This window comes from Anguilla anguilla, chromosome 3 (assembly GCF_013347855.1).
Source record: "Anguilla anguilla isolate fAngAng1 chromosome 3, fAngAng1.pri, whole genome shotgun sequence".
Taxonomy (NCBI): Eukaryota; Metazoa; Chordata; class Actinopteri; order Anguilliformes; family Anguillidae; genus Anguilla; species Anguilla anguilla.
In genome coordinates this window covers 26,979,697-26,997,524 of record NC_049203.1, presented here as the reverse complement: position 1 = coordinate 26,997,524, position 17,828 = coordinate 26,979,697, and the positions used below count along the sequence as shown (strand labels likewise).

Sequence of the window (17,828 nt, the reverse complement as noted above, 5' to 3'; positions counted from 1 at the left end):
CTTCCCTCACAAAGTAATCTTATTATTACTTCTGCATTGTCCTGCTGTGTTTCAGTAGCATTTCCTGGTCTGTAACCAATCAGGAAGAAGATGGTGAACTTAGGCCCGGTCGCTAGGGCCTCGGGAGAGGTTTCACAACATTTTCCATAGCTAATGAGTGGTTCTCTCTCACTCTCTTTCTCTCTCTCTCTCTCTCCCCTTGCTCTCTGCCCGTTACGCTCTCTCACTCACTTGGCTGGGTGCATTTTAGAGCACAGTAACCACACCGGTCTCGGTGCGGTAAGCTGGGCCCCTCTGCCGTGTTATCTCTCACCACATTGGTGAGCCAGTGAGGGGAAGCAGGGTGGGGAGGCTGGTATGGGTGTCAGCCCTTTCAGAGGAGGGTCGGCCTGAAAGCTTACAGCTCATGATTCTTTCTCGTCAATGGCCAGTTACCCGACAGACCCCAGAGATAAGAGAGATCCTTCCCAGCTCCAAAAATAGCTGTACAAAATAAGTATTGTACCTTACTGAACCCGTGTTTAGCAGTTGTCTACGACCATGAAATGCACTTTTTTGTACGTCGCTTTGGATAAAAGCGTCTGCCAAATGAATGTAATGTAATGTAATGTAAAAGCTCCACACGAAAATGGGGTGGGGGGGGTGGGGGCGGGGTGTGGGGGGTGGAGGAATAGAGCTGTCTTTGTTCAGGCCATGTGCTTAACCCCTCTCCACATCAGAGGAGACCTTTCTGCACAATCTTTTACTTTGCATATTACAAGTTAGCGGTTGCTCTTCCCCTGAGCAGCTTGCAAGAGTGCATGCACGAGGGCTTAGGCTAAAAGCAGGGCTCCGTGTCACAATGGACAGTTGTAGTCAGTACATATGGCATGAAGATAAGGCTCAAGATAAAATGGCTGCTCTTCATCCAACTCTTCTACACTATTTGTTTGTAAAATTAGCCGTTTTGCTAGCACTTTGATCGATGTCTTTAAGAAGGGTTGAAAAACAACTGCTAGCCCCATAGGAAAATCCGTTTTCTCACAAAAATTATACTAGCAATGATGACACACATTTTAGTGCTTTCTTTTTCTGGCACATGAAAAAAGCATCACTGTACACATACACACACACATGCAGACACACACATCGACATACACAGACACCCATACACACACACACACACACACACACACAGCGAGGCACATACTCGCACACACCGCTCAAAAGTGATTGCGGCAAATTTAGTTTCTTGTTTGCTGTATTAATAGCAAGGCGAAGCTTAATTTTGTGGTTCATTTAAAGTGGCTCCATTAAAAAAACATTTAACATTTAAAGAACGGTGATATGGCCTTCCAGTTCTCGTGAAGTGGCAGTTTAATGCACTGTCAGCAGTAAACGGCCCCGTTAAGTGCTCGCACCATTATAAAGGCCTAAGTGCTTATAATTTATTCATTTATGTTTTACTGCTTTATGCCAATGCGCATGAATAAAATGAATAGGCGTGGGACAGGCTCCTGCTAGTTTCTGGTCATGTTGCTGAACAGCTGGTTTTGGGTGGGTTCCTTGACTGCCCCCCCCCCCCTCCAGTTACTTGAAGCCCATCCTGACACACAGCGGGCCCCCCCTCACCACCACCCTGCCCACCTGCTGTGGACCCCTGGCACGCTGTCTGACCAGCCCACAGGCATATGAGGTGAGTGACCTGTGTGCACGCACACACACATGGATGCACATAGTATATACACACACACACTCAGCACACCCACTTACCCAGCCCTCCACATTCACGTCTGACCACCTACTGTTAAGCTGCTTTGGTGAGCTGTATTTGGAGTATTTATGCAGCATCTGACATTTTCATGTCTTTTTCACACAGACGGAGGAAGATACTGGACTGTAAATGTGTGTGCATATGCATGCATGTGTAAGGGTGGGGTTGGAAGTTAACCTCTTAGTCATGCTAAGAGACATGGCACAAGCCTGCCTTGATTTATTACTTACTGTGACTTCAGGAGTAACTACAAATTCAGTTTGTTCTTTGATATAAGCAGAGTTTGGTCCTTCTGCTTTCTAATCACTCTTGGTCTAATGATTTCAATTTAAAGTCTTTTGAGTGTTGTGTCAAAATTGGCAAAGCCTGTTTCCCAATATTGTGTTTTTCCACCTTCCACAGTGCATTCAGAGAACTGAGAGTGTAATTTCCCCAGTTCCTCTATTACTGGAGTGTTTCCTTTTGTATGGCTCTTCTAAGGTATTACCACAATGACGAAACCCATTGTTCCAGGCACGTAGAATTTGTTTTAGTATGTATGCTATTCAAACGCAATGTCGTTCTCAGAAATTAGCGCCACGGTCCAGCTCACCAGTTCCACAGATGGAACGTTTTGTTTTCTCCGCACAGTGGACTGCTTCTGTGCCGTAGTGATGCGAATGACAAGGAGGATTTCTTTTAAGGAGAAATTCAGGCGCCTTGACGTCCCCCCCTCCTTCTCCAGTTTACCCGCTGTCATAAACAGCGGTTGAACACGGCACACTGTCCCTCTGTCTTTGTCTTCTTGTGTAAACTAAGCGACAGAGGGGTCATTGTTCCCTTTTTCCTGTTTGTCATCCAAAATGGAAACGGTTACGGAGGGAGGCAGATACAGCTCGGCGGCTCGCGGGGCGCACATTTGGGACGCCGTCCGCACAGGGGGATGAGCGAGACGGATCCCTCTGTCTTTTCCCCTCGAAAATGAAGGACAGGGAGAACTGGTGCACGGGGCATTCCGAAAGCGTTTGATCGCTATACTGTACCTCGCGCTCTCATCCCACTTCTGCTTTTTATGTATTTATATGGTCTTATGTAAATTGCCGTGTGGGCGTGGAGACGAGTGTGACACAGCCTGTAAGGCAGCCGACTGGAACCGTTTAAAAATCCCCCAGAGCAGCCGGGCGTTCAGTCACCTGCCATGAGCCGCTGTGAGCTCACCACCTTTCTGCTTTCTCACTATCTGTATAAACCAAAAAATACCAAAGGAAGGGTGGGTGGTCCACTCTCCTGAAAAAATATAATTTTAAAGTTGTGTAATGTTTCATAATTACATTTATTCATTTAATCATTGTTCAACCAGACAAGTTCATTGCCATTTACAATAACAGCCTGATGATGTCTTTGAAGTACTGTAAAGCTATTCTGGGATATTTAATCTTTATGCGTGAAAGATTGAGTGGGTTTGTTAAAATGTAAATATGTGTTCTAACAAGGCCAGTAAATCCTTCTACAGATGTGGTTTAGCGCCCACAGTCCAGTCCTGATTTAGTCTGTATACAGGCCTGCCAGCATCACATAACCACGATTACCATGTTTGGTCCGTTTCTGCATCAGAATTTAATCCTTCATTTGATCTTTTGTAAAGTCGACCCATTACTGTTTCAGTTACGCATGGATTTATTTTTAATGACGCGATGCTTTGGTTTAAATATTAAGTGTAAAAAAACAAAAAACAAGCTTGTGTGTGTGTAAGAATTATTATGTTTGTACATATTAATGTATGTCAGTGGATGTTTGTGTGTGTGTTTGATACGCCATAGTGTGAGTGTGTGTGGGTATAATACACCTTTTTTCTACACTTTTCTCCATTTTGTCTGTGTGTGTCTGAGTATGTATCTGTGTGTGTGTGTGTGTGTTCAATAAATCTGTATTCGTTTCTCTCCCTTTTGTCTGTGTGTGTAGGTGTATGTAGGCATATATCTGTGTGTGTGTGTGTGTTTAATAAACCTATATCCACACGCTTCTCTCCATTTTGTCTGTGTGTGTGTGTGCGCGTGTGTGCGTGAGTGCGCATGTGTGTCTTTCTGTATGTGTCTGAGTGTGTATCTGTGTCTGATTGTGTATCTGTGTGTGTGTGTCTTAGTGTGTATCTGTGTGTGTGTGTGTGTTTAATAAATCTGTATCCGCACGCTTTTCTGTCTTTTGTCTATGTGTGTGTCTGTGTGTGTGTATCTGTGTGTGTGTGTGCGTGTGTGTATGTGTGTGTATCTGTGTGTGTGTGTATTTGTGTGTAGGTGTGTGTGTGTGTGTTTAATAAATCTGTATCCACACGCTTCTCTCCTTTGCTGGACCTGCAGAGCCACGAGCAGCTGAGGGACACGGACTCTGACCTCATCCTGAACGACGGCGACCTGACGCTCACCTACGGCGACACGGCCATCACGGCCAACGGGGCGTCCGGCCCGCGGGAGGCCCAGGCGGGGCGCGCCAACGGGCAGCGGCGGGGCAGCACGTCGGAGGAGGCGCTGGAGCGGGACCTGGAGGCCCGCGAGCAGGAGCTGATGAGCCGGGGAACACGGCTGGTGTTCCCCATCGAGGACCACGCCTGAACCCCCCCCCACCCCAACCCCTCCCCAAAAAAGAAGAACCCTTTGTCGGCCGCCCCTCCCGTACCGCGCCCCTCCAGCCCCAACCCCCCCCCCCCCCCTCAATCAGTGCTAACCAGACGGCGGAGAGAGACGGGACGCGGGAGCCGGAGAGGGGAGCGAGTTTGAGTTTGGCCTCGTCTACAGCCAGCCGGTCCAAGCTGGCCAGTCCCAGCTGGAGCTCTTGTTCGGAGAAGAGGAGGGGGAATGAAGAGAAACCGCAGGAATGAAGAGAAATAACAGAGATTTAATTAGCCTCTCCCGTACCAGAGCGGAGTTAGGCAGGCCTGATGCCCGGGGCCAGGGCCAGGACCATGTCATGTGCTGTACTGTGCGATGCAGGCTTCTCTACCATTCGTTTATTTTGACTTTGTTTTTTTCTGTGGCTTGTATGAATCGAGAAGCCTCTTGAGGGCTTCCTTAAGTATGGTCAGATCTGAAAACGTAGTTCGGTGTACTTTCGCTGTTCCTCTGTATGAAAGTTGAAGTCGCAAGCTGAAAGTGTATTTGCGGACGGAAGCCTGGAAAGTGCACTGTTGGCTGCTCATTGGTAAATGTCAGGCTCCAGGCAGGTGATTTCGCCCGTCTGTGTCTGTCGTTCATCGTCCCTGTCTCTCACTCACTGCTGCTATATGACTGAAAGACTGAGCGTTTTTAGAGAACTTAGGGATGCCTGACCCCCCTGCAGACCTCTGAGCCATGATCTCCATTAGCCAACCAGCCAGATCTCTATAGTTAGCATGATGATCAACCAGCCATTACATTCCAGTCCTGGTTCCCTCCAAAGGGCATTCTCTACCGTAAATATTATGCAGAACTGATTCTCTGACTTTTATTTTGAAATTCTAACCGAGCAGAAATTGAAGCGATATCCATGGTTGTTCTTTGTAACAATACGAAACCCAGTACATACGAGAAGCATTCATTGTTTACAAAAAAAGAATGGATAGGGAAACATTTTGTAATAGCTATACTTCCCTGGTGACTGATGAGTCAGAGATGAACACGAACGCTCTGTTCACTGATGCTTTTTTTACTGGGAAATACTTGCCCAGTCAATGCATTAACTCTGCAATATGGAAGTCTGTTGCTGTGTTCTATCAGTGTAACAGTTATCAGGAAGTCCTTTTTTGTTTAATTGATTCCCATATTATCCAACTTGGTCCAACTTTTCCACCACATACTTTTTACTCTGTATTTCCAGATCTGCATGTATCCCAATTTAAAACAAGGATTTAGGTTTTATTGTTCCATAGCTGTTTACTACTTGACCTAGCTATCTTTAATTTAACTCAAATTCTATGTGGGGGTTGAGAATCGACTTTTGTTACATTCTGCTGAAAAGGGTAAAAAAAAAAAAAACTATATCTGGTCTCTTTTATGAACGCTGGCTCCTAGAAGGGTGTTTACTCAGATTTGCTTCAGAACATAGCTTCTTTTTGTCTGGCTGTTCCAGTAGTGACGAGGTTTGTCTCACAGCTGTGTTGGTCTCTACAGCTTGATGATGTATCTTGGGCAGCTGTTCCCTGTAGGAGACAACATACCAAGCACTTGAGCTGCTCCACATCCTGAGGGGGCATCGCACATGTGTGTTTATGTGTGCATGTGCCCCATCTGTCTCTAATGTAACGCTTACCAGTCGCCAGAAGCCCTGCTGATGAGTCTGCCCCATTGTTTAAAGAACAGTGCTGTTTGTGTGCGCTTCAGTATTGTTTGAGCATGTATGAGCTCTTTAGAGTGCACAGAATCTTCCCAGAATGCCATGAATATTCATGAATATGACACAAATCTCAAGACTGAAAGAGTGTAAGCGTGATCGTGAGACAATGCTTGGGATTGTTACATTTATTTGATTGGGATTTTTTTTTTTTTTTTTTTCAAATTTGGTCACAGATGGGGGAGAAACTGGCACAGAAGTGTTATTCTTTGTACGGGGAGGCCATTCTGATGAGTCGGGTTACGCAATCCGTCTTAGAGCCATCATCCGTAGAGCTGGATTACGTTGTGTGGTGGGGGTGGGGATCATTATTTGAGCCAGCTTGAATAGCATAGCGTTAAACTGTGAATGCCGCGCCTTGCAGGATAACGGGACATTGTGGAGACATGCATGTATTAGAAGCCCACACTGCATTCTCCAGCAACTGTAATGAATTATTTACGTACAACTTAAAGAGCCATCTATGATTCCTTGTCAGGACTTTCTGGGTACATGGTCAGTGTTGTCAACTTGAGTATCATAGGCTACTGCTACTGTTACATACTGTGTTTTTATATGCCTCCAAATAGCTCCTGATGTTCACAGTCTCAAACACAAATGAGGGTGGAACCAGCAGGTAAATGTAGTCTGGGCATTAGTGTATGTTAAGTTGGTGTGCAGTTAGACAGTTCTGGCCAGAATTTTTGCTCAGAATGCAACTAATGTGGACAGAGTGTTTTACCTGAATTAAGATGCTACAGTAAGTTACTCTTACAAAAAGTGCAAATAATGTGATGCAGAGGCCGAGAACCAGAGGCTGGGGTCTCTATGGGACCCAACGTGACAGTTGGTATGTGGAGACCGTCAGTGGAAGCTTATGCACTTGGGCCCAAAGCTGGAGACAATACGCTATGAAAGTGTAGCATTAATGTAGTAACGTACCGTGGAGACACACAGAAACCATTGTAACCGGAGACACAGTCCAAATGCATCGTTGCTTTTTAAGGATGAGCCTCGATTAATAAAGCATGGTGAACTGCTGTACAGGTTTCTTTCATCTGTTTTCTACGGAAGTCTACATCACAACATCCACTCTCTCCATTAACTGAGCTAGTATAATGTTAGTTGGCCTTGGCCTACTTGGCTAAATGAAATTGTTGTCTTTTAGCTAGCTATTTGATACGCAGTAACAATAGCTAGTAGATATTTAACACAAATCTAATAAAACTGCAACATTCCCAGTTGTCATAGTGAGTATAAAACTAGTAACCATTTTAACAGGTGCGGTACGTGCGTTTCCATCAATCATGTGACGTCAGCAGTGACGTAGTCACTTTCATAGCGTATTATAAAACTGTGCAATCTATGTCTGTCCTTTTGCTGCCTTTGAGGCTGCCTCTGCCCTTAACTTTGTGCAATATGTGTGGGGGAAACCGGCTGGCCATGGCGTTAGCCTGGCTAGCAGTGTGTGGTCTGGGCACCATCATCTGTGTGTTGTGAACGCCTCAGGCATACACCCATGATCTCTCGTGGGAACTCCTGGTAACCTGGTTTCATTTGAGATGTTTTGCATGTTGATTATATCTGTCAATAAAAAATAAGGAAAAAAATGTATTCTTCAAGTTGGCTTTATTGTAATTCTGTTAGGAATTAAACTCCTAAATTTGATACTTCTGAATTCTTACACAAATGCTGAGTTGTGAGACTGCCTCATTCCTCCTTAAATTATTTTTCCATCTATTTTCCATTATCACCGATATGACCTTTTCGCAACTTATGATGAATCTATTCGCATTAGATGGCGAAACTCTACTAACACGTTTACCTCATTCATGCTAACTGCTGGGTTGGCACACACTCATGGCTGCTCGCAGTACGAATATGCACTGAAACCTCTGTATGTTTGCGAGGAGGACAAGTCCTGTACTTAAACAGGGTGGTCCTAGCATTTGTAGATCACTATGAGTTTGCAGAATGCCACACTTGCACAAACAGGAATTCTTTGATTGCTGCAGCTCCGGTGCTCCAAACAATGGACGTTTCCTAAGACATCTAAGATGACACTGCTGTTGATTCTATGTTCATTTTCTCCAACATGATGCACTGGAGTTTGAATCTGGAGTGCAAAAGATTTAAGTTTTAGGAATGAACATGGAGCAGGGATTTAAAACATGCAAAAACATTTATTTACTTAAATGGAGGGTTCACTTAGCAACAAAAAAAGCACAAAAGTGTCTTCCTGGGGTGAATTTAATACAGATCAGCTATCAAAATTATTTTTTACTTGAAAGAAGGTACCTGAAAATCATGGCGTCTCCCTCATACACGTCAAATATCAAGCACCTTAAAGTAGTAAACAATCAATACTGTTGTCAACACCACTGTTTATTTTTTTAAGCAATGAAAATAATCAGGATATTCACATTGAGGGACAGAGAAACTAGTTTGTCAGCACGTTTTGCATCCTAGGTTTTTGACTGATTAACTTTTTACACTGGAGGGAAAAAACAACTGAAGCAGAGGCACATGTTTTTTAAGGAGAAAGCTTTAGTAAAAATCTGAGTACCTAAGTAAATGTATTAGCCAAGGAAAGTCAATATGACCAAAAAGTAACTTTCTGCGTGGTCGGAGGTTACAGCTGAGAGACTTTGGATGTATTCTCATGGGGCACTGAGGAATTTCACAGGGGTGTGGTTGTTCTTTTGGTTATGGGGCGGGGGTGGAGGAATACCTTAGCTGTCTGGATACTTCAGGACCATACTGCACTGGGTTCGATTCTCACCCCTAAAGACAAGATGAGTGCCTACTGCAGCCAACCCTACAGAAATGGAATATACTGAAAATATTTTTAAATATGATCATGATATTGCAACACTTCACAATATGTGGGCAAATATAGACATTATTACTGCTTTCATATATTACAATATTTGTTTTAATACACTGCTATGAAATATATTCATATACAAATATAAGTCCAAATATATACATCATACTGTGGTGCATTCAGTTTCCATAAGGGAAGTGCACCCCTCTCTGACATGTTCATTAGTGCAGGACGTGTCTGTAATTGGTCACCTGTTAATTCACTCTCCCACACCCCTCCTCCTATTAGTTAACACTTTGCTTACTCCCACGCCCCCCCCCCCCCCCCCCCCCCCTGGCCCATCAAGTCTTTTTATCTTCTTGCCTTCATAGAATACTGTTGTGTTTTGACGTAGATGCACCATTGGGAACTGCTGCACACACTTGCACACCACCTGGGAATACTGGGTAAACACGACAGGAGCAAGGATAAGGTCGAGCCAGAACCAGTCGCCGTCTCCCAGGTAACGTGAGCCTTGTGCCGATTAGGGCCTGCCGAGGATTGAAAAGGGATTAGTGTCGGTGAAATCTGGATGTCAGGACATTGGTAGGCCTTCGGTTCCCTCTTTCCCTGTCTGTGGTGAAGCCAGCCCAGTCTCAGGAGAGGGACCCGGACCATCTCTTCCCTGTACATATTTACACGTGAGGCAAGGCCGTCTGGCCCCCTCGTCCTCAGATGACTTCCTGGTTCTTCAGACAAAAGGATTGGCTGGCGCTGCCACACCTGGAGGCCAGCTTGGCTGTCTGCTTCCCTGTTTCCTCATTCTCTCTGTCCACCAGTGGTGGTGACTCTCCTTCTCTTCCATATCCACCTCTCCCCTCATCTTCTGTTCATCAGGCTCCTGAAACGCAAGAGGAACAGGGAACTGAGAAAGAGAGAGAGCGAAGTGAGACCCTAATTTATCTGTGCCACTAGCTAATCCCCCATCTATATATAATCAACTATCCCCCATACTCAAATCAGCTCTCTCCAAAAATCTACATTCAGAAAGCCTTAAGCAGACCCTCCCATTAGCCTAACTACGTCTCTGGCAGCGGGACGGGTCAGCAGGGCACGCTGTACCTCTGTGCAGGGCAGGACCCCGTTTGGAAAAGCTACACTGGAGCGGGAGGGCCGCACAAAGGCTCCGGTGGTCCGTGCCGTATCGGCTCGCGCCAGCCTGGCACCCGGCCCGGTCTCGGGAAAAGCCCCGCCTCTCAGGCCACGTAACGCACACAAGTGACTGCCAGCTCGGTGCCGCCGCTCCCGATACACCACCAGAGCCTCTCATCAAGCCTCAGTTCCCCCATCCGTGAGCAGCTTTGCACTGCGGTGTCTTCACGCAGTTAGCATTGGCAGTCTACACAGTACGGCTAGTTTGTTTTTACCTCTCCCCCTCCAAATAAATCCAGTTGTATTCTGAAGATGCGTCCGCATTAAAATTCCATTCCGTACCGCACTTCAGTTCCTCGCCACGGCTCGAAAGCGCACTCCCCCCTGCAGCGTACTTCCATAATTCAAAACAGATGGTCGCAGTGTGGAAAGACAGCGGCTTTGTTCCGTTTCAGCCGCAGGGCTGAGATAGGCAGATTTGCCAGGTAATAAGAGAATGTGACAAGGTGCCAGCACCTGTACTCACAGTGCATTGAACAGAGGACTATCAGTGTTAATAATCAGGATGTAACTGGACTCCTTATTGCACTTTGCTACCTCTAACCTGTGGAGTTCAGTAACAAACTAAACAAGCTACAAAAAGTAATAATATACAACGGGTGACAAATTAAAGGAAAAACCTGAATAAATGAGTGGAGAAACATAAAAGTGCAGCTGCTTCCATACAGGTGTCCTGCATGACACAATTAAGCAATTAACATCCTATCATGCTCTGAGGCATGTATAAAAATGCTGAGCGGGCCAAGGTGGCAAGATAGCAAGAGGAAAATATCTAATACCTCTTTTCCACCAACGTGAACCTAGTTCTGGTTCTGGGCTGGTGCTAGTGCCGGTTCACAGTTGGTTCAACTTGCAAACCTTCTAAGAACCAGTTTGTTTTTCCACGGGCTAGAGAGCCACATCATTACGTCACTGTATACGTCTATATATGTCTCCGCTTTCCCAGCAACATCGTTACCTATTAAAATGTAGGCTATGTCCTGTAAAAATACAGATAATAAACTGTCTAAATGTAAAAAAACAACTTCATACATATACATTTAGTTATATTATTACAGCCTTATTTAGTGCCTCCAGTTTTTCGCGATTTCGGAAATTCGGAATTCAACACAACAAAAAGGCATTTTCCTCAACGCTGCATAATTCGTAGAAATAATTCGCCATTTTACGAATTATGCAGTGTCAGGGAAAATGCGGCATTTTGTTTAGATTGGGTTTAATTCCGAAAATTCCGAATCGCGAAAAAATGGAGGGACTATTATTTACTATATCAACTTTAAGACTTTAAGACAAGCAACACGCTTGGAATTATCTCATCGCGACCCATGAAATCCAGTGGCACAAACGTTGCTTCATAATTTCAAACTTTCCTAATGGCTATTTTGCGTCATGCGACTTGGGTTACAACAGTGAATACGTACGGATTCCTAGACGTGCTGATAGCGACCACCTTTTTTCATATTAACCTCAAATACACAAGACAGGACACTTAAACTGCATTCTAGCAAATTTATGTAAAGTTCCATTCATTTATATGGGGAGGTCGATACACATCCCCATAGCAACCAAAAGCTAGCGCTGGACCACCTCTGACTTATTTGCTGGCACAGAAAAAAATTGCGAAAATACTGAAAAAAAAACCACTGGAGGATAACAAGGAAATTTTTTCCTACATAACTAGGTACAGGTTGTTACCGATATTTCGCCTATTTCATAGTTGCAAATCAGTTTACGTTTCCCTGTCTGTCGAACGAAGGCGCTCTCACTCTACCTGGCGGTCACAAAGTTTTAGTTGGTCTTGCTTGGTCACGATAATCCCGCCCCCAGCCCCAAGCGGTTCTTGGTTCTAGACCAGCCAAGAGTTGGTGCCGCTTTGGAACCAGTTTTCCTGGCTGAGAGTCGGTTCTTTTGCTGTCAAAAACGGAAGAACTGGTTCACAATTAGGCACCAGCTCCGAACCAGCCCTCGAAATGCCTTGGTGGAAAATGGGCATAAGTGACTTTGAAAGAGGGTTCATTATAGGGGCACGGATGGCAAGAGCTTCAGTCATAAAGACTGCTCAACTGGCTAGTGTTTCAACAGGAACAGTGAATAAAGTGACACCTGCATTATTTTATATCGATAGGAAAGACATCAGTAAATACGGTCAGAAACTGTGGTCAAAAGCGTGAATTTGATGACCGGGATGCTCGTGCGTTAGTACAATTTTAACCTGGCACGGTTTGGGTCTACTTGTCCCCTTAGAGGGAAGGGTCACGTATTATGTACTTATTGTAGGCTACATCGCATTGGATAAAAACGTCTGCTAAATAAATGTAATGTACTGTAATGGGTCACGGCAAATCAAAGCAAAGTTATTCTGAGTGATCACCTTTATCCTACAATGAAACATTTCTAGCCTGATGGGAGTGGTCTCTTCCAGGATGACAACGGCCCCATCCACAGAGCATGAGAGGTCACTGAATTGTTCGATGAGTATGAAAACTATGTGAATCATATGCTACGGCTTTTGCCGTCACCAGATCTCAACCCAACTGATCACCAATGGGAGTTCTGGACCAAGTGTTTGAAAACGCTCTCCAACACCATCATCAAAACACCAAATGAGGGAATATCTTTTGGAAGATTCAATGCCTTACCTAGCATGCCTTACTAAGACACTTTTATGTTGGTTTTTCCTTTAATTTGTCACCCATCTGCATATGTAATAATATAACTAATGTAATAGCTAAGACAATTTAAAACAAATGATTAGTCAAGGGGCCATTCACTGATGACCTGCCTGCTTAATAATGGCCGGTGTATGGGCATTTGCAAGTTTGTGGTTTAAAGTACCCCTCCATATGTACTTTCAAACTTTAAAAAATATTATATATTGAACAATCTGATTAAAACGGTTTTTCCACTGAAAGATTTCAATAAACGACTGAAAATGGCTTAATGGCATGTCTACACCTTCACTCTCATTGAGAATGCCAGAAGCTAGAGCTTCTGCTGCGGTGCTAGGATATATCGTAGGCACAGCATCTGGATTCACAAACAATTTCTTCACAAAACCCTCTGACTTCTGCATGAGGTTCTGGAAGCAGTCATCTGTAAAATGTGCACTACACAGATGCCCTCTATGCTGTCAGGTACATCCATGTGATTTTTTAGAACAAATTCAACCCTTTTTGTGCACCTTTGTTAACGAGTTATCTCGAGATTGCATCGCAAAACTGCACAGTCTGCCATGTTCAACACACAAACTGTCACAATAACGTCACTAACTATGCAGCTTTCTGTGCGTGAAGCGTCAACATATTTGTAATGTTATAAATTTTGCTTGTACATGGATATTTTCCAACTCAGATTTCCGGGAAGTACGAAGAAGCTTTCTGTCTGTCAGTGGAAGAATGTGAAAAAATCTGCAAAAAATCACTGTATAGTGAAAGTCATGCTTCCAAGAGGAGTTATTCATTTAAAAAACACGTCTTTGAGTGGAGGGCGTCATTAAAGCAAGAAAATATACTTCCAAAGCATATTCTACAGTGACTTTATGGCTCCAGATTTAGTTACATTTGTATTAGGCTACCTGATTATTTTGAATTATGAATTAAAATATTGTCCGTTGCTAAATCAAAGCGTAACTGGCACAAAATAAAAAATGTATATTTACGCAAATAAAAGGTATACATCACATGTACAGCCTCTGTATTTGCTTTGTAGTCAAGAATGCCCCAACACCAGCCATTATAAAGCCTGCAGTTCAATATAAAAGTCTATAACCAATATCCATCATTACATATAAAAACCGTTTAGGCCAATCAGACTAAAACTGGGTTTGTGTGATTTGAGATTACTCTCCAAACTGGAAATATGACAGATTCTAGGTGATTTTATCACATAAAAATTCAGAGCAATTTTACCAGCGAAGCTGCACCACTGATTTACGCATCACATTTGAAATGGCTGTTTAGGCTCAGCATATGCCTTGATGCTTCATCTGAATCTTGCAACAAGTAAACATGATTTACGTGCATGTTCTCAGAAGACACAATGCACAGCATGAGAAAGACTACTTTAATCCAAAAAGATCAACTGTATAATGTATCTGAGTGCTATTCCACAGCATTGCATTGTTCATTTATGTTGTTTTCATCCCTATCTCCAGGTATTATGCAAAGCACGAGACGTAATATCGCTGCAGTGGTGGGTTTATGAAAATCTAGATTAAAATAACGGGATGTCAATGAGTCAAGTATTAATAATGTTGACTTGTGAAATTTCCACAATGAGGTGACAGTTGTATTATTTCAACATGAAAGGTCTCATTCGTACTGTTGCCGATTTAATGATGGACCCCAAACTAATTAATGTAGTTTGTACGTGACAATTTTTCTGTCTTGCAGGACACCACCCACTGAGAATGAAAGATGCTTTGACACCAAGTCCGATCCTATTCTCTTTGCATTTCTATACTTCCACTAACCATTTTTGTATAATGCAGTTGTATTATGTTTGTGCTGATGACTGCAATGATGACGACGATTATTATTATTATTACCTCAATGTCTAACGTCCCTCCCGTGTGTCCTCTCCATGGTTACAATTTGAATACAGGCGACTCACAAAATATGCTATATGATTTTTAAGTTGGTACACCCACTAAGGTTTCACGTCTCGCAAATGTTCATGTAACATAGGCCTAAATGGCTTTCACGTTGAAGTTCATAATGTCCTGATCAGCTTAATGCGATAAAACAGGTGAAGCTATGAGTAGAATATAGAAAAAGGTCGATGTTTAACGCCGTAGCCTACTAAGTGCAAGCGTGAATATTTATAGTGAAACAGCTAGCTGCTCAACCTAACATGTAGCCTATGCATTACATTTAGGACTACGGAGCATCAGTGGGTGTATAACTAGACTTTATAAACATTAAATAAATGAATACAAAACAAAAAAATTTAAATTTCCTATAGTACAAAATTCCAAGATAATGTCAGGCTAAATGTATCCCGCCTATTTCAGTATAAGCCGCTATTAGTAGGGAGGACAATCGAAAAATTTATTTCCGGAAATTAACATAAGTATTGTGATTAAAATACCAGTTTAGCCTTAAATTAACGTGTTGTGAACAGCGATCGTACATATATGGAATATTAATGTGATATATTGGCTGTTTTTGTGGCCTTTTAGTTCGCACTTTCCCAAAATTCCATCAATGATAAGATCGGGACTCCGACGGCACCGAAAACCGATAGATTTCACTGAACATTCGACTGTTTACATTTATGGGGTTCTGAACCAGTGACATCATAATAACTCTACTGGTTGATTTTACGCGGTCATTTATGGCAGTTGGTTCTCTCAGAATTCTGACTGATAGCCAGGTCAGTATTTTCACTGGACACTTGATACATCCCGACTTATAACTTCAAAGTCCCAAGTCATTTGTGAATGGTTTAAATGGATTTTGAAAGTAGACACTTCATGCTACAAGCATGCTAAGGGATTTGAGTGTGCTGTGAAGTTTAGGTAGCAAACAACAAGGCTGAATCCTTCTGACGTAATTTACATAGCGACTATATGCTCAGATCGCCTAGTTTCACTCACTACGGCCAAGCGGAATCGATAAGGTTTCAGAAAATATATAACTTTTAAAGATTTAATTCAATCTTCTACTGGGACTTTTGCCGTTTATCGAGGGTGTGACAGAAAATTTCGGTGCCGCTGACTATAATCGAATGTTTTTCACAATTACCGTTCGATTGACCAAGTACCATTCAAAGTACATTTTTATGGGTTAGTACTGTCAGATTGTGCTAGCTACTTCACAATAACCTTGTACAGCGATCAATAAAGGCTAACAGCACAGTACCACTTAATTCTAGTAACTTCTATCACCACTGTAATGAACTAAAAAAAGGTAGCAAACGACCTTTTCTGTGAGAAATGTATTTTCAAGCTCACGCGCATACACTGCTGGCGACATTCTAAAGCTTCGTTTTGCCCTCCCTACTATTAGGCTATGTTTCTGGGAAATAACTTGGGTGGGCTAACGTTATATCCGCATGTTTACCTCTACTTTCTCCAGGCTTTACGTTTTATCCACAACACTTTGATACCCCAGGCGGCTCATGACCTCGCTGCAGTAGGCTTCGACTCGATTGATCTGTTCCACGTTTAACCTCTCTCTCCAGGCAAATATAGCTTCCTTAGCGTCCCTCGAGGATATAACAAATGGTTTTTCAGAAGAATATCCCTCTCCGCGCGTCATGTTAACGACAAATTTCTCAATTTTTGGAAAGGATGTGAGGTTTGAGAAGCGGTACAGCCTCTGTAGTTCCTCCACGGGGTAAAGGACAAGGTCCTCGTAACGTATCTGAATATAATTTCTCTTCAACCATTGCGGTGCGTTCGCGACGAGCAACATGTCGTTTAGCCAACTGTCACATATCAGCTCCATTGCGCTCGCCACATAATTCTCCGCACGGTTAGACCTGTTGCTGGGCATTAGGAGCCGTTTGAATTTATCCGTCTGTTTCTTGCTGCGCAGCACTTGAACGCTCTCCTTCACTAAGGCCAGTTTGGATTTCAGCCTGGAATTGTGCACAGCGCGCGGATCTCGAAAAAGCTGAATGACCCGAAGATTCAAACCGGGGTCCCTTATTAAAGGAACCAACACGCTCAGGTCGAACACACGGACGTCTTTAATGACCATAACGCGGTACTTTTTGCATTCTCTCTCCAAGTCCTTAAGGTCCCTCGGCCGACACTTGTCGCAGACGTCTCCTCTCACGAGCCCAATTTCGTCTTTCTTGTAGGCGCTGCATAGAGGCTCTGAGCAGATAACCTTGTTCGTCTTCCACCCAAATATGAATGAGGTAGTGATGTTGCTAGTTCCGGCGTAGAGCTTAAGAACGGAGAAATCACAGCGGAAAAGTGAATTCATCATGTCCCGGACGGCTCCTTGCAGACTCACCGCGTCTCCAGGGTAGAGCGATTGCCACATATTCCACATGGGTTCATACAAATAAAACACATCTGGGTGTTGATTGAATAGTTCACCTAAAAAGGAAGACCCCGTTCTCCATGTGGCGTGCAAATAAATATTTATCCTATCGCTCCTATTGGAAGCGTCTCCCACCATCTCGGTGGCATTGTTGCTATTGTCCACGTTACTCCACATTGCCAGTGTTTTTTCGAAGTCAGGGCACTTTTGCTGCTGAACTTCATGTTTATCACGAATAGTTTTACCCCTGTAATCCAAAACATAAGGAATTAACAGAAGTAACACGGAATATCCTAAAATCAAAATCAAGTATTTCTTGTGCAGCCGCCTCTTCATCTCCTCAGCCACAGAAACGGGCAGGAAGTCCTCCGCTAGATATTCAGCGCACCTCGACTGCAAGCGAACGACAAGCCTTGGCCAAAGTTTAAGTGGAGGGACAAAACTGAAGCGTCAGCCCGATTTGGACACGCCCACTGAAATGTCAAAATAAGAGCTCCAAGTCTGACTTTTCTTAGGCTTCAAAATAATCTTATATTTAAAATGATAATTACATCTATCATGTGAAACGACCCAAAATATGTATTTACAGTACATTTTTCAAATATCTTTCAAAAATCTTATACAATCTTTTACAGTTGACACATTTACACATTGACATTTTAATTGTGTTGTGTTTACTTAAAAATTATAAATGAGTAATTGTTATTTATTTGGCCAGGTGAAAGTGGATACAACTTCATTT

At 43.3% G+C, this 17,828-nt stretch overlaps 2 protein-coding genes across 5 annotated transcripts in view; one reads left to right on the top strand and one right to left on the bottom strand.

Moving 5' to 3' along the window:
- The window catches only part of slc9a7 (solute carrier family 9 member 7), a 55,199-nt gene extending 47,504 nt beyond the window's left edge, over nucleotides 1-7,695 (top strand). For both annotated transcript variants that reach the window (XM_035410736.1, XM_035410737.1), the window contains 2 exons: nucleotides 1,570-1,675; nucleotides 4,090-7,695. In XM_035410736.1, the coding sequence (XP_035266627.1) occupies nucleotides 1,570-1,675; nucleotides 4,090-4,341 (358 nt within the window). In that variant the 3' untranslated portion in view covers nucleotides 4,342-7,695. The remainder of the gene's footprint in view (nucleotides 1-1,569; nucleotides 1,676-4,089) is intronic.
- Nucleotides 7,696-8,236: 541 nt separating this feature from the next.
- On the bottom strand, nucleotides 8,237-17,506 carry chst7 (carbohydrate (N-acetylglucosamine 6-O) sulfotransferase 7). Of its 3 annotated transcripts, XR_004764492.1 has the most exons (3): nucleotides 16,100-17,506; nucleotides 14,638-15,118; nucleotides 8,237-9,780 (listed from the first exon to the last, which is right to left on the bottom strand). XR_004764492.1 is itself a non-coding variant. In XM_035410739.1 (2 exons), exon 1 carries the CDS (start codon nucleotides 17,420-17,422, stop codon nucleotides 16,172-16,174), a length of 1,251 nt encoding a protein of 416 aa, XP_035266630.1. In that variant the 5' UTR covers nucleotides 17,423-17,506; the 3' UTR covers nucleotides 8,237-9,804; nucleotides 16,154-16,171. The 3 variants fall into 3 exon arrangements, 2 of the variants coding, with proteins under 2 accessions (XP_035266630.1, XP_035266629.1); XM_035410739.1 differs by lacking the exon at nucleotides 14,638-15,118 and having other exon boundaries at nucleotides 8,237-9,804; nucleotides 16,154-17,506; XM_035410738.1 differs by lacking the exon at nucleotides 14,638-15,118 and having other exon boundaries at nucleotides 16,154-17,506.
- Nucleotides 17,507-17,828: the final 322 nt, after the last annotated feature.